The sequence below is a fragment of the Echinops telfairi genome, unplaced genomic scaffold (genome assembly GCF_000313985.2).
Source record: "Echinops telfairi isolate 266 unplaced genomic scaffold, ASM31398v2 ScPeMD7_9;HRSCAF=40, whole genome shotgun sequence".
Taxonomy (NCBI): domain Eukaryota; kingdom Metazoa; phylum Chordata; class Mammalia; order Afrosoricida; family Tenrecidae; genus Echinops; species Echinops telfairi.
The window spans coordinates 31,430,760-31,445,591 of NW_022103906.1; the positions used below are offsets into that span (position 1 = coordinate 31,430,760).

Sequence of the window (14,832 nt, forward strand, 5' to 3'; positions counted from 1 at the left end):
GAGAGAAAATGTTTTGAGAATGATGTACAAATGCGCTTTACACAATTGATGTGTGTATGGATTGTGATAACAGTTGTATGAGCCCCTAATAAAATGTTTGAAAAAAAAAAAAGAAGAGTTACAGCCTCCGAATAAGTTACACTCTGAGTCATAGTCAACTAGATGGCAGTGAGTTTTATTTTTTGTTGGTTGGAGATTTCTAGTGCAGAAATAAATGGGATTAAAGCATTTTTATAAATATAATGGCAAAATAGACCAAATTATTTGCTTATTTTCACTAAATGATATCAATATATATTACTAATATATATTAAGGTGACTGGGTTAAGGTGGCTTTGGTAGGACATCTATATCAGTCTGGCTCATGGAAACCATGATTACTCTGTAGCTAGCCATGGGATGCGTTGTTGCTAGTTGCTGTCCAGTGCATAATGGAATAGAATGTTGCAAGGTTCTATGCCAGGGTCCTATGTTTGAGTCCACTGTGGTGCTATAGTGACACTCCATCTCATGAGAATTCCCCTCGTTTTCAAAGATCTTCTTAAAAAACGATTCTGGTCCATTGTGATCCCAAGTGTTTCAGATGAATTTTCAGTGGCTGATTCCCCCCCCCCATCCCCCACCTTTGGAAGTAGTTTGCCAGGTCTTTCTTCCAAAGCACCTTTGGGTAGACTCAACTGCCCAACCTTTCTTTAGCAGTCACGCACGTTAACTGTTTTCATCAGTGAGGAGATGATTACAGAGTGGGAGAAAATCATATAATGTTATTTTTCCATTTGTGTTCCCTCTGCGTGTGTAAAATGTGTGAATGTGTGCATGTGTGTGCATGCACATGTGCACGAATGCGAGCTTGTGTCAGATACCCCTCCTGTTTAGGGTGCTCACATCCATAGCTCTGAATCTATCAACTGAGGTCTTTATCTCGGGACTCCCTGTGCTCTTGCCAGCTACATACACATCAGAGAGAAGTAAAACCTCCCCCTTAGCAGGGTAGAGCAGTCTGGTTGCACATTTTGCAGGTGTTGCCCTCCTCTTAATTATTTATCAACTTCCTTTCCCAACCCCCTCCTTTCTTTTTTTTAAATTGTAAAAAAAAAAAAAAAAAGAAAAAAACAAACATCCAGATGTGAGCCCAGTCTCATCAGTAATCTATAAAACACCAAGCACACCCCACTCATCTCTCCTGCTTTATGAAAAGTTAAAATTAAATCAGGGCAGTGTTATTAAGCTAAGTGATTTTTTTGCTGGGTTCAGATGAATTTCTGTGTGTGCCACATCGTTTGCTGGAGATGTGCCTGGGGTGCCAGTGGGCTCAGAAGGCAAATCCAACAGCTATTAGCAGAAATGGATCTGCTTGCAATGGGGCACAGGAGGTTTCCCAGCACTGGGACACTGGCATTGCATGCAGAGCCCTCATTCCCACAGTCCTGGATCTGATGGCTCCTCAGGTGCCTGCCAGCCCTACAAAACAGGGAGGGGGAGACAGGTGACAAAAGCAAGGGAAGATACTGGCCGCCACCATCCTTGTGAATGATGGCTAGGGCTGCAACCTATAGAATTGCTGGGTTGCCTCCTACCCAGGGGCCTGCTCGTCAGGGACGGGAGTGCTGTGTTCCCAGAATGCAGTGAGGCACCATTGTTGATTCAGGTGTTCGGCCACAAGACGTTTGGGACCTCCAAGCTCATGTAGAGCTCAGTGCATCAGCGGTGGCTTCTGTGGCTCTACTGTGTTCATTCCTTGGCTTCCTTTCCTTTTGAGAAGCTGCTAAGTTAGTTGGTCTGGCTTTCTAAAATCTAGAGAGTTTATTGGGGGGAAAAACAGATTGATTTTCAGGAAACAGATAGGAGAAGGATTATCTTCTAAAGCTTAGATTTGTCCAGACTTTCCCGCATTCTGATGAGTACAGTCAAAACACTATAAGATGGAGTCAAAAAGTCTGGGTTCCCAGCCCGCCCTTAGAAATGTAAACCAGAACTGCGAAGCAACTTGAGCACATGCCAACACCAGCGCTCCATAGGGCTTCCCGAAACAGATTGTTTTTGTTTTTTGCGGTGGATCACCAGGCCTTTCTTCAGATGCACCTTTAAGCCTACTACAATTTCCAACCCTTTGGCTAGCAGCCGAGTGCCACGTTAACCACTCGCAACACCTGGGGATACCCTTTATAAATGGAGGTGATGTGCTTTTAGGTGATTGACTTTATGAGTCCCAGTTTCCTTCAGAGCCCCAGTAAATGAAGAACGGAAGTTTTTCCTTGGGAGTAGAGCCGGGCATGTCTTGCTATGCCCCAGCTGGGTGTTTAGCCTAAACTCAAAGCAGAATCAATGTTCCTGTCCATCCCTTATGGGCCTGGGAATGGCGAGGCCCAGGGTCCCGGACTGGGTTGCCTTGGGGGACCTATCTCCTGTCACTCAGTGAGGGCGTGAGTGTCAGCACCAATGTTGGACCGGCTGTCTGGCTGGAGGCTCTTCCAGGAGCCGTTCCACACCCACCCCTCCCCACTCCTGACACACCCGGCTCTCCACACTGATGGCAGCGCAGGCAGAATGGCGCGGGAGATTCTGTGATGTTTTTGTAGGGGCCATTTTTCTGAGGGATATCAGTCTTGGCTTGTGTGGGCACATTGACTTTGAATTCAGGCCTTCCGTGGGGGCTAGGACTTGGGGCTACAGAACATTGTGCGCAGCTCAGGAGAGAGAGAAAGCGGCATTTGCCCCTCTTGCCGCCTGCCCTTGAAGAACTTGTGAATGCTGCCCATGGCCGATCCTTTCAGCCCTGCCTCTGCTGAGAGATACCCAAAGAAAACTGGCCTTTTATTTTTGAAAACTGGCCTTTTTACATAGGGAAACTTGCATCAAAATTCGCCAGAATGATTTGATTTCGTGTTGTCGTCTGACCCCGTTCAGGATTCATTCAGGAACGTTCTGTGCTGTGTGCTGCTGTCACTCTTTGCTTTCTTGCTTTTTTTAAGGACCCGACTTCCTAAATGGAAGGAGAGTTTGAAGAAGCATTTCAATGAAAAGGTTCAGGATTTTATATTTTTAGGAACATGGCACGCCATAAATATTGGAATTTCCGATCATCAGAGTCAGCTTCAGTGCATTTCCAATTTTTGATGTGTTGTGACATATAGTTCAGTTTTTGAGAAATATAATTTGGTAGGCTTTTTACAGCCTCCTCTACTATGCTGGAGGCTGTCTATATTTTTACTGAAATTCAACATGCACCATCATAGTGCATAAAAATACCAGTCCCTTGAGCAAATCACACCCCCAACTAGAGTCACAAAGTCAAAGAACTTCAGATCGAGTCCGCACCACCTGTGAGGTGTGGGGTTAAAGCCTGTCACCTGCACACTGCTGCCCAGAAGGACAATGGCATGGTGCCTAGGTTACACGGGCAAGCTCAACGCAGGCCCTCTCTTGCCACCGTCATTGGGAAGCCTCGGCCATCATCTCAGTCATCAAATCCACCCTTTCCCATCTCTAAGGGGAGGACTTGAGGTATGCCAACTTGGCCCCTGTCCTATGGATACCTTTTCTCCCACCCACCATTCCTGATCGTTTTGAGAGGAAAAACCTACACCAATTTCTCTTGAACTACACAAACTTTCCTTACGTACATATTTATGCTCTCAGTACCGAGTACAAAATGACACCTTGAGAGCAAGCAAAGAATTCCTTCAGAAACGATTTCCTGTTGACTTTCGGGACCCTGGTAGATGCATAGATAAAAGCCTGTATTTCTCATCTCGGTGAAGCAGGCTGAGCCTAGGAGAGCCAGCTCTGTTTTATTTAAACCCAAAGCTAAAGTCAGATATGTTCATTAATTGGTAAAGTGATCCAGAAGTTCATTTAATCAAAGTGCCAATTCCTTGCAGCGCACCAACAATGACTGCCTACCTTCTGTGTTTTGAAAATCATACAAGGTACAGGAGACACAAAACTGAACAGACTATGCATTTGAAAAGGCCCACTTTCTAGGCCTTTACGATCTTATTACTGAGCAGATAGCACTGTACGATCACAGTTTTATATTTGTAAGTGTTGTAATAGAAGTGTAATTGTGTGTATGCATGTGTGTATATAATCTTTAAGTGAGTATTAGATTTTGGGCATTGGTGATAGATAGCTTTACTTGGGTTTCTGACAGACCTAATAATTTTCGCATGGTCTACCATCATTAGTATCTCATAAGAGTATACTCTTTTGATTAATTTTGTAGAACTTTATCTATTCCTCTGCTTCAATGACTGTCATTATATGGATTTCTCTAAAATCTATATTTCCAACCTAGATCTTGCACTCCATTTTACTCTGGCACATGCACTTAGCTACTGGGCATTTCTATGTGGAAGCTGCATGGAAGCTTGAACTTTAATTAATTATTTTTTGAACCCATTGTCCACATCCAGGTTCCAAGCCTCTGCTCTGCCTCCTCCTGGATGCTTCTCTGCTGCTGTGAATAGCACCATCCTTCAGGCCAGGGCGTCACGTTTGGCTCATTTCCTCCGGCTAGCTCTTTAAACGGTTCCCAAAGACATGCAGATACCTGGACGACTCATAGCTGTGGGATTTCCGAGACTGTAACTGGTTATGGGAGTAGAAAGCCCAGTCTTTCTCCTGCAGACCTCCTGGTGGTTTTAAACTGCTAATCATGAGAATCATAGCCCAATGCGTAACCACTAAGCCACAAGTGCTCCTTATACAGATCCTAGGCCCCATTCATTTCTTTTCTACCTCTCTTTTTGGTCTCCAAATTTGATTCCAATTTCTATAACCACTTACCACTGTCTTTCACATGGTTTTCTACCATCACGGTGATTGTGAGTTGCTGTCAGGTTGATGTGGACACATGCTGATCCCGCGGGGCAGAGTAGAACGTCACCCTAAGGTTTTCAAAGCTGGGACTTTTTAGAAGCAGATCATCAGGCTGTCTTCCACAGCACCTCTAGGTGGGTTTAAACATCAACCCCAAGCATTGAGCTGTTTGTGCCCTTCAGAGACCCCTCAGATACTCTATTAACAACTTGTTTTTCCCACTTCTAATGTTGGCCCTTTCTACACCGTAGCAAGAGTAATACAATTGGGTCACCTCCATGTTGTACTAAAAGTTCTTTTACAGAGGTACATATTGTCCTCGGGGTAAAATCTAAATGCTTTCAGATGGCTTACCTGGTACCATCTGACTTGTCTACACTTTTCTTCTCTGGACTCATTTCTTGATACCATCCTGTCCCCAAGTTGATCTCTGGTGTACTTGAATGACTTTTCTGTCCTTTGGATGCAGCTTGTGTTTACAACCTTCTTCCTTTTGCACATGCTAGTCTTCCTGCCTGGCTCATTTTTCTCAGTCATAACCCATTCATCACCCCCAGGCAGAACCCACAGCATGGACTGGGCGCTGGTCTGAGCACTGGGAAATGAAACAGACCTCATCCTTTCTCTCAGAGTGTTTTCAAACTAGTTGTGGAACCAAGTATTAGAAATAAATATATAAGCAAAAATGGCAATAAGTATTAAGAAGGAAAACAAACCAACCAGGGACTAGAAGAGAGTCTAAGAATGGCCTGATTTAGACCGGGAGGACTCATTCAAGGTTTCATGTTCTTGAGGCAGTGATTTTTAATCCCAGCCTTATTCATTTAAGTCATTTTCTCAAAGCTTCCTCAAGGAATTTTTCCCCCCTAATCTCAACCAGTATGGATTAACAATCTTCCTACACCTCCTGCAGCACCACGCATTTCCCTCATTAGATTATCGTAGTGTGATGCAAATACTTCTCTATTTCTAGACTGAGAGCTTTTCCTATTCCAAGCATAGAAGTAGTTGCTTATGCATATCTGTTGATAATTCTTGGGTAAAGCTGCGAGTTCTTCCCAGTAATGTGTGAGAGACTAGTATATAGTCTTTATTCTCTGCCAAAATTCTTTATGGAAAGACTTGGGAGCTGTGTTAGGCTAGGTTTTCTATAGAAGCAAAATCAGTGATATGTGTATACATATCACCATATCGATAAATATAAAGAGAAAAGGAAGGAAAGAGTGAGAAATACATTTCTACCAAGAAGCTGCCTCACATAGTTATAGAAGCAGTTAAGTCCAGTCTGGCTCAAGTCTGTGGGACAGATGTGAAGCTGAAGGCTTCCTCTCATGAACCAGGATGCAGGAAGATGAAGCAGGAAGATCAAAGGCTTGTGGATGCAGAGTTGAATGGATCTAAGGTCGCCAGGCATCTGATACCTCTCAGGATCAGCAGGCAATATGGCATGCCATTGGCTCAAGTCCAAAAATTAGAGGTCAATGGATCATATGCAGAATCCAGGCCCAGCAGAAGTGACTAGTTCCCCACAGTGTCTACTTAAATAGGAGTAGGTCACATTCCTGATGAAATGTCTCTTTAATTGCATCAGGACTGTGACCTAATTAAAGAGTTAGCACTCTACCTACCCTGTCTGTAAGTTTTTCTGACTGGTGGTTTGTGTGTGATTGCGACACTGAAAGCTATGTCACTGGTATTTTTCAAATATTGACAGCGTCACCCACAGTAACCAGATTTCAGCAGAGCTTCCAGACTAAGAACAGACTGAAGAAGGAACAGACTGCCCACTTCAGAGGAATGAGCCACTGAAAATCTTATGGAGAGAAAGGAAGTATTTTCAGATACTGAAAACCTAATGAAAATAATTGGATCAGTGTTGGAGATAGTGCCAGAAGATGAGCCACTCAGATTGAAAGGAATTCAAATATTACCAAGGAAGAGCTGCCTTCTCAACATAGACAGTAGACCGTAAAGACATGGACAGAGTCACTCTGTCGGGACCTTCATCTGCTTATGGGGCATGACTCAAGATGAGGAGAAACTGCTGCAAACGTCAATTAATAGTTGGAACTTGGAATGTAAGAAGTAGGAATCTAGGAAAATTAGAAGTTGTGAAAAATGAAATGGTACATCCTAGGTACAATACAAGATCAGGGTTCTAGGTATTAGTGAGTTCAAATGAACTGGCGTTTGACTATTTTGAATCAGAATAGCCTAGACTTACTATGCCAGGAATGGCATTTCAAGATTGATCTTGAAGTACAATGCTGTCTGTGGTAGGATAATATCTATCCATATACAAAGAAATTCCATTACCGTAACTAGTTAATTGAATTTATACAACCGTCACTAGCTAATGAGGCAGAATTTTAAGAATTCTAGCAACATCTTCTGTCTGAATTTGATGAAATATGCAATCAAGATGCATTGATAACTATTGAAAATTGGAATGCAAGAGTTGGAAACAAAAAAGGAACAGTAGTTTTGGTGACAGAAATGAAGCTGGGGATCACACGGTAGAATTTTGTAAGATCAATGACTTCGTTATTGCAAATACCTGTCTTCAACAACAGAAACGGTGACTTTATACATGGGCTTATCCAGATGGAATCCACAGAAACCAAATTGACTACATCTGTGGGAAGAGATCATGGCAAAGTTCAATATTTGAAGCTAAAACCAGGTCAGGGGCGGACTATAGAACAAACTACCAGTTTTCCATATGCAAACTCAGGTTGAAGCTGAAGAAAATTAAAACAAGTCCATTCATGAGAGCCAAAGGATGACATTGAATGTGGTCCACCTGACTTTTGAGAACATCTTAAAAATAGATTCGACTCTTTGAATACTGATGAAAAAGATCTGACGAGCTATGGGGTGACATCAAGAATATCATACATGAAGAAAGCAAGAGGTCATAAAAAAAGATAGGAAAGAAAGAAAAGATAAAAACTGATGCCAGAAGAGACGTGCTTTTTATCATAGATTAGCTAATGCAAATGGAAGAAATGATGAAGTCAAAGAGTGAGACAGAAAATTTCAAAGGGCAAGATAAAGTAAAATATTATACTGAAATGTACAAAGGTCTAGAATTAGAAACCCAAAAGGGAAAATAATCAAATATCTTAATCTGAAAGCACTCAATAAAAAAATTAAGCCTTGTGTTGCAATACCGAAAGACTCTATGAGCACTATATTGGATGATGCAGGAAGTAGTCAAAGAAGATGGAAAGAATACACAGGCTCATATTACCAAACGTATCATCAAACATTTAAAGAAATAGCATGGGAGAAAGAACCATGGCCCTCAAGGGAGAAGTTCAAGTCGCACTGAAAGTACTAGTCTCCAGGAATTGATGGGCTATCAACTGAAATGTTGCAACAAGAAACTTGGAAGACAGCAATGTGACCAACTGCTTGAAAACGGTCCATAGTTTTACCAACTCCAGAGAAAGGTTACTCAACAGAATGCTCAAATTATAAAATAATATAATTGATATTACAATGAAGTACAATTGTGCTAAAGGTTATCCAACAATGAATGTAGCAGTACATTGACAGCCAGAGAGGTTCAGGCTGAATTCAGAAGAGGACTTAAAAAATGGATATCATTGCTGATGTCAAATGGATATTGGCTGAATGCAGTGTATACTGGAAAGATGTTTACTTGTGTTTCATTGACTATTCGAAGACATTAGATTGTGTGGCTCATAACAAACTATGGATAACCTTGAGAAGAATGGAAATTCTAGAACATTTCATTGTGCTCCTGCATAATCTGTACATGGATCCCAAAGCAGTTAAGTGAACAGGAAAAGGGGATACTGCAAGGTTTAAAATTGAAACATTTGTGGTAGGGTTGTATTCTCTCATAATTATTCAATTTGTCTGCTGAGCAAATAATCAGAGAAACTGTATTATAAGAAGATTAAAGCGGAGTCCAGGCTCTCGGCCCCAGCTCTGGGCGTCGGTTAAGATGCGGCTCCCGTTGCCGGGGCCATGGAGGCGGTGGTGGCGGTGCCGGTGGAAGTCGAGGACGGCGACAGCAGCTGCGGGGACCTGTGACTCCTAGACTAGGGCCTGCGGAGCATATCAGAGTTATCTTTAGATTTAACTCTTCATATCATCCATCTTCACTGCAATAATATCTCCAAAATAGAAGCGATTGATCATATTTGGAATTTACAACATTTAGACTTGTCATCTAATCAAATCAGTCGAATCAAAGGACTAAGCACACTGTCAAATCTATGCACCTTGAATTTATCCTGCAACTTGATCACAAGAGTAGAAGGACTTGAAGAACTCGTCAATCTGACTAGACTGAATTTATCTTATCATCAGATAAATGATCTTAGTGGGTTGATCCCTCTTCATGGTGTTAGGCATAAACTTCGACACATTGACCTACATAGTAATTGTATAGACAGCATTCATCACTTACTTCAGTGTACAATAGGACTGCATTTCCTGACTTATCTTATTTTTGAAAAAAATGGAGATGATAATCCTGTGTGTCATGTGCCAGGTTATAGAGCTATCATTCTCCAGACTTTGCTGTAGCTTAGAATCCTGGATTGCAAGAACATATTTGGTGAACCAGTAAATCTGTCGGAAATAGACGTCTCCCACCTGCAGTGCTTGGAAGGTCTTTTGGATCATTTAGTTTCCTTTGATTGTCCCCTAAATACAAGTGAAGAGGAGACCATTGATAGTGTGCCGGTAGTTTCCTCAAGCATGGATCAGATAGTTCCCTTGGATCAGTTTGCTTGCACGCCAACAGATACTGCTTTGACGTCCATCGATTCTGTATGTCCGTCTTCGGAGCCGGAGAAAATTAATCATGAAAATGATTTTCAGAATGAGATGAAACTTCTGAAAATAGATGATCAAATTTCACAGCTTCTCACCCAAACATATAAGTCTTTACTAGATCATGTTCCTGAGAAAGAGTTCAGACCAAAAGGAGACCCAGATGTAACTTCTGAAAGTGATGCTGGAAACAGAAAAAAAATCAATAGAAACATTTCTCAAAGATCTGGATTACCATATTATCCCCAAACTGCTCAAGCCATTAGGCATCACAATAGAAACAACCCTTGTATAAGTTGTAATTGTAAAATTCAACAACCATATTTTAAAGAATTATATGTAAGATCATCTTTAGCAAACTGTAATATATTAACGGAAGCAGAACAACCAAGGACTGAAAGAATTAAAGCAGAAAAAAGTAGCTCAGATGACACCACTCACCGGTCTCTTGTTGAACAACTAGAGCAAGAGAGAGAGAAGAGATGGAAAGCTCAACAAACTGAAAAGAAACTAATGGACTATATCAGTGAATTGCATAAGAATGCAAAAGACAAGAAAGATGTTCACAGTCTGGCTCTGCATACCACAGATAGACTAAAAGAAATTCTTTTTAAGGAGAGGAATGCCAAAGTACAACTCGAAGTTATGGTTCACACACTTCAGAATGAAATGAAAAAACTAACTGTTGAGTTGCTTACAGTGAGAGATCAACAAGAGGGTCACCTTAGAGACTTAAGAAGCCTGGAAAAGTCATTAGAGAAGTTGGAGAGGCAAAATGTTCGTCAACGGGTGGCTCAGAGAAGACTTAGCGAAGAGGTAGAGCTCAAAGCTTCAGCTACTGCTAGAGAAATGAACCTACTTAGAAATTCCCTTCATCAAGAAAGGAAAAATTGCAGCAGCTTCATGAACGTTTTGCAGTGAAAGAACAAGAACATAGGAGAGAACTTGAAACCAGGGACATTTTTAGTGAAGCTGACTTCCAGGATGCCTCAGTGAGAGAAATATCCAAATGAGAGAGCAAGCATGAGCAAGATATAAAAGAATACCAAGAGAAAATTGAACTGTTAATCCAGCAGTATATGGATTTAGAAGATGAATTCCGAATTGCTCTGACTGTTGAAGCCAGAAGATTTAAAGATGCTAAAGATGGTTTTGAAACTGTTGCAACAGAATTAGCGAAGAGCAAACATGCTTTTGTTTGGGCTCAACGAAAGGAAAATGAATCTTCCTCTTTAATTAAAGATCTGACCTCTATGGTAAAGGAGCAAAAACCAAAACTTGCAGAAGTTTCCAAATCGAGCAGGAAACAGCTGCAAATTTACAGAATCAGATCAATACTCTCGGACTTCTGATTGAAGACGACAAGCAGAAGAGTCTTCAAATAGAGCTTCTCAAGCAGGACAAGGTCCAGCTGAGCTCGGCCAAGGAGTCACTCATTCACGGCTTGCAGACAGAAAAAAAAGTGTGGGGACAGGAGCTGGCCCAGCAGGGTGCTACTCTGGTCCCAAATCGTGGACATTTAGAAGCCAAAGTTGAAAATTTATGTAGAGAGAATGAAACTCTTCGAAAGACAAATGAGTGTGATTGTGATGCTTTAAGAATTAAAAGCAAAATTATAGACGACCAACCGATACCATCAGGAAATTGAAAGATGAAAGAGATGAAGACATTGAAACATTACAAGAAAAAATTTCTGAAATACAAAGATGTGCACAAGAACAACTTGAGGAAAAATCTTCACAACTAGATATTGTGATCGAGAAATTAGAAAGACACAATGAAAGAAAAGGATTACTGAAACAACAGTTGAAAGAGCTTGACGGAATTAGAAATGCTTACAGTACACTCAATCAGAAGTGGCAAATTAAAGGAGAACTTCTAAGTCTTCTTGAAATGCAAGTAAGGGAAGTAAAAGAAAAATTTGAAACCAAGGAACGGAAACTTCAGGAGGAAAGAGACAAAAGTATTGAAATACAAAAGAATGCACTACAAAAGCTTCATAATATGGATCATGCCTTTAAAAAAACAAGTTGATGCAATTGCTGTGGCTCATCAAGACAAAATATTACAACTCTCAAATGAAAAGCAGAAGTGCCTTGAATCTGCAAATGAGAAGGTTTACCAAGGTGATGAAGAAATGCGTGGGCTTCTGGAAGAAACAAGCAGAAACAAAAGATCTTTGGAAGAAAAAATTAGGCAACTTGCTTGTGCTCTGTGTGAAATTCAGCAAGAACTGTGATGGCCTGAGAACAAAACGAATTGAAGTGGACCAGCAACCTATTGCATAAACATGATTAAATATTGTACAAGTAGCAGCTGCTATCACTATGAAAAGAAAAAAGAAGATTAAAGCATCAGAATTGGAGCAAGGCTTATTGACAACCTTCACTATGTAGATGACACGATTTGCTCGCTAACAGCGAATTGAAGCTCTTGCTGATGAAGAGCAAGGGGCGCACCTTCATACTGGATTGCAGCTCAATGTAAAGAAACTCCCAATCTCCACAATTAAACCAATCGATAATATCATGATAAACTGAGAAAAGATTGAAATTGTCAAGGATTTTGTCTGGCTTGGATCCCTAATCAATGTTCATAGAAGCACAGTCCAGAGATCAAATGATGCATTGCATTAGATAAACCTGCTGAACAAGACACCTTTAAAGTTTGGAAAAGCAAGGGCATTACTTGGAGGACTAAGGTACGCCTAACTCAAGCCATGGTGTTTTCCATTGTCTCATGCACGAGAAAGTTGTACATTGAATAAGGAAGATTGAAGAAGAATGGATCCATATGAATGATGGTGTTGACGAAGAATATTGAAAATACCGTGGGCTACCAAAAGAACAAACCAATCAGTTTTGGGAGGAGTACAGCCAGAAGGCTCCTTACAAACAAGAATGGTGAGACTTCATCTCACGTACTTTTGGCATGTTGTCAGGAGAGACAAGTCTCTTGAGAAGGATGTCTTTCTTGGTAAATTAGAGGGGCAGTCGGCTATCAAAAGATATAGCATCTGGGGTCTTAAAGGCTTGAAGGTAAACAAGTGGCCATCTAGCTCAGAAGCAACAAAGCCCACATGGAAAAAGCACACCAGCCTGTGTGATCACGAGGTGTTGAAGAGATCAGGGATCAGGCATCAAAGAACAAAAAATCAAATCATTGTGAATGAGGGGGAGTGCAGATTGGGGACCTAAGACCCATCTGTAGGCAACTGGATATCCCCTTACAGAAGGGTCACGGGGAGGAGACGAGCCAGTCAGGGTGCAGGGTAGCAACGATGAAACATACAACTTTCCTCTAGTTCCTAAATGCTTCCTCCCCTCAACTATCATGATCCCAATTCTACCTTACAAATCAGGCTGGACCAGAGGAGGTACACTGGTACAGATAGGAACTGGAAACAGGGAATTCAGGACGGATGGTTCCTTTAGGACCAGTGGTCTGAATGGCAATACCAGGAGGGTTGGGTGGAAAGAGGGAACCGATTACAAGCCTCTATATATAACCTCCTCCCTGGGGGAAGGACAACAGAAAAGTACATGAAGGAAGATGTTGGACAGTGTAAGATATGACAAAATAATAATTAAAAAATTATCAAGCGTTCATGAGGGAGGGGGGAGTAGGAAGGCAGGGGGGGAAATGAGGAACTGATGCCAAAGGCTTAAGTGGAGAGGAAATGTTTTGAGAATGTTGAGGGCAATGAATGTGCAAATGTGCTTTACACAATTGATGTATGTATGGATTGTGATAAGAGTCATATGAGCCCCTAATGAAATGATTAAAAAAGAAAGAAGTAGAGGGGCCGTAAAAAAGACGAAGGCCCCAGACAATGTGGACGGACAGACGGGCTACAACAAGGCAATGAAATAGAAGAGCAATTGTGAGGACGGTCCAGGACCCGGTCTTGCTTGGTTCTGGTGCACATCGGGTTCCGGAAGTGACTCCGAATGGACTTGGTGGCACCGAACAGCAACTTTCCCCTAATGTCTCCATAACTGCGTAGCTCCTGACATCAGATATCATCATGGGTTTGTTTTATGTTAGTTCACATCCCGGGAGAGCTTTTATCTGCCAAACTGGAGCATACTGACGCAGTCCCTAGGAAAGAGAGTAGCCATAATTCCTCACTGCAGCTGGAAGTCCCCCTTTCAAGGTGGCCACTGAGCAGCTCCTGAGGCCGTGCCGTTCCTCCGTCTCTTCTGATTCAGGAAGCTTGTGGAAATATTGCCGTTGCTCACGAAAGCAGTATCACGATGAAACGGCGCACGATGATCTTTTTAAAGCACCAAAGATGGTGCTATTGCACTACAGTGAAACTTTTCCTGTGCTTATTGATAAGTTATGTGTGCCTGGACATTCCGAGGGCAACGTGTGACGGTTACTCTGGTGAAGGCCGCCCCATGCCTGTGTTCAGCTTGGCAGCTGCTGTTTTGAAAGGTCCCAGTAAAATTTTCCCTCACCTCATGCTGGTACTGAAACCACCTGAGTGATCTTATTTTTATTTTTTTCCTTTTCCTTTTGCATTTAAAGATCTCTAAGCAAAATGACCTTTTTTGGACAGGCTCATTACTCTGAACTCTGAATATATGCAACAAAACCTCAGTTTGTACATTTCCCATCAGGGTCCCCCCAAAAATGGAAGTCGCCCCAATGGCAGTTGCACTGGTGGGGAATTTAAATGAGCCTGCAGTCTAAGCAAACTTCTAGAAGAGTCCTTTGCAGGTGTGAACCTCCAGGTGTTAGGTGAGGAGGGTTACATAGAGGGGGAGGGAGAAGCTCGGCAGTGCCACCTTTCAGTCGTTCGATCACAGGGGCTTTGTCCCTGCAGCATCCCACAGATCTTCTTTCCAGTCACTAAGCTGACTTTAAAATACAGGCAAGGATTTTCACGGCAGTCTGAAGGAAGACGCTTCTTAACTTTATTTACTGAACAGTCACAAGATTCTACGTGTGACAGCAAAAACCATAGAGATTGTGTGATCCGATCATTCAAGTGCTGATCACAGTTCTGTGTGATCTGTGCCCGGAGCAAGACACAAATCTTTCCAGTCTCAGTTTTTGCCCCAGTGGTGCTGTCAGGCTAGCACTAGCTTCTTAATTTACTGCAAGGCCATCGGTTCTAACCCACCAGTCACTCCTAGGGAGAAAGATGAGGCTATCTGCTCCTTTAAAGATCGACAACCTCGGAAACTACTC

The 14,832-nt window shown here is 42.0% G+C and overlaps 2 protein-coding genes across 2 annotated transcripts in view; both read left to right on the plus strand.

The window, feature by feature from the left end:
• ZMAT4 (zinc finger matrin-type 4) overlaps positions 1-14,832 on the plus strand; it is a 532,047-nt gene that overhangs the window by 50,588 nt on the left and 466,627 nt on the right. The window lies entirely within an intron of this gene.
• LOC101639655 (leucine-rich repeat and coiled-coil domain-containing protein 1-like) lies at positions 8,821-11,902 on the plus strand. The gene is given in 5 exon segments (XM_045286759.1): positions 8,821-10,510; positions 10,513-10,926; positions 10,929-11,258; positions 11,261-11,652; positions 11,654-11,902. Coding segments are annotated over 5 exon segments (3,045 nt in total). The 3' UTR covers positions 11,873-11,902.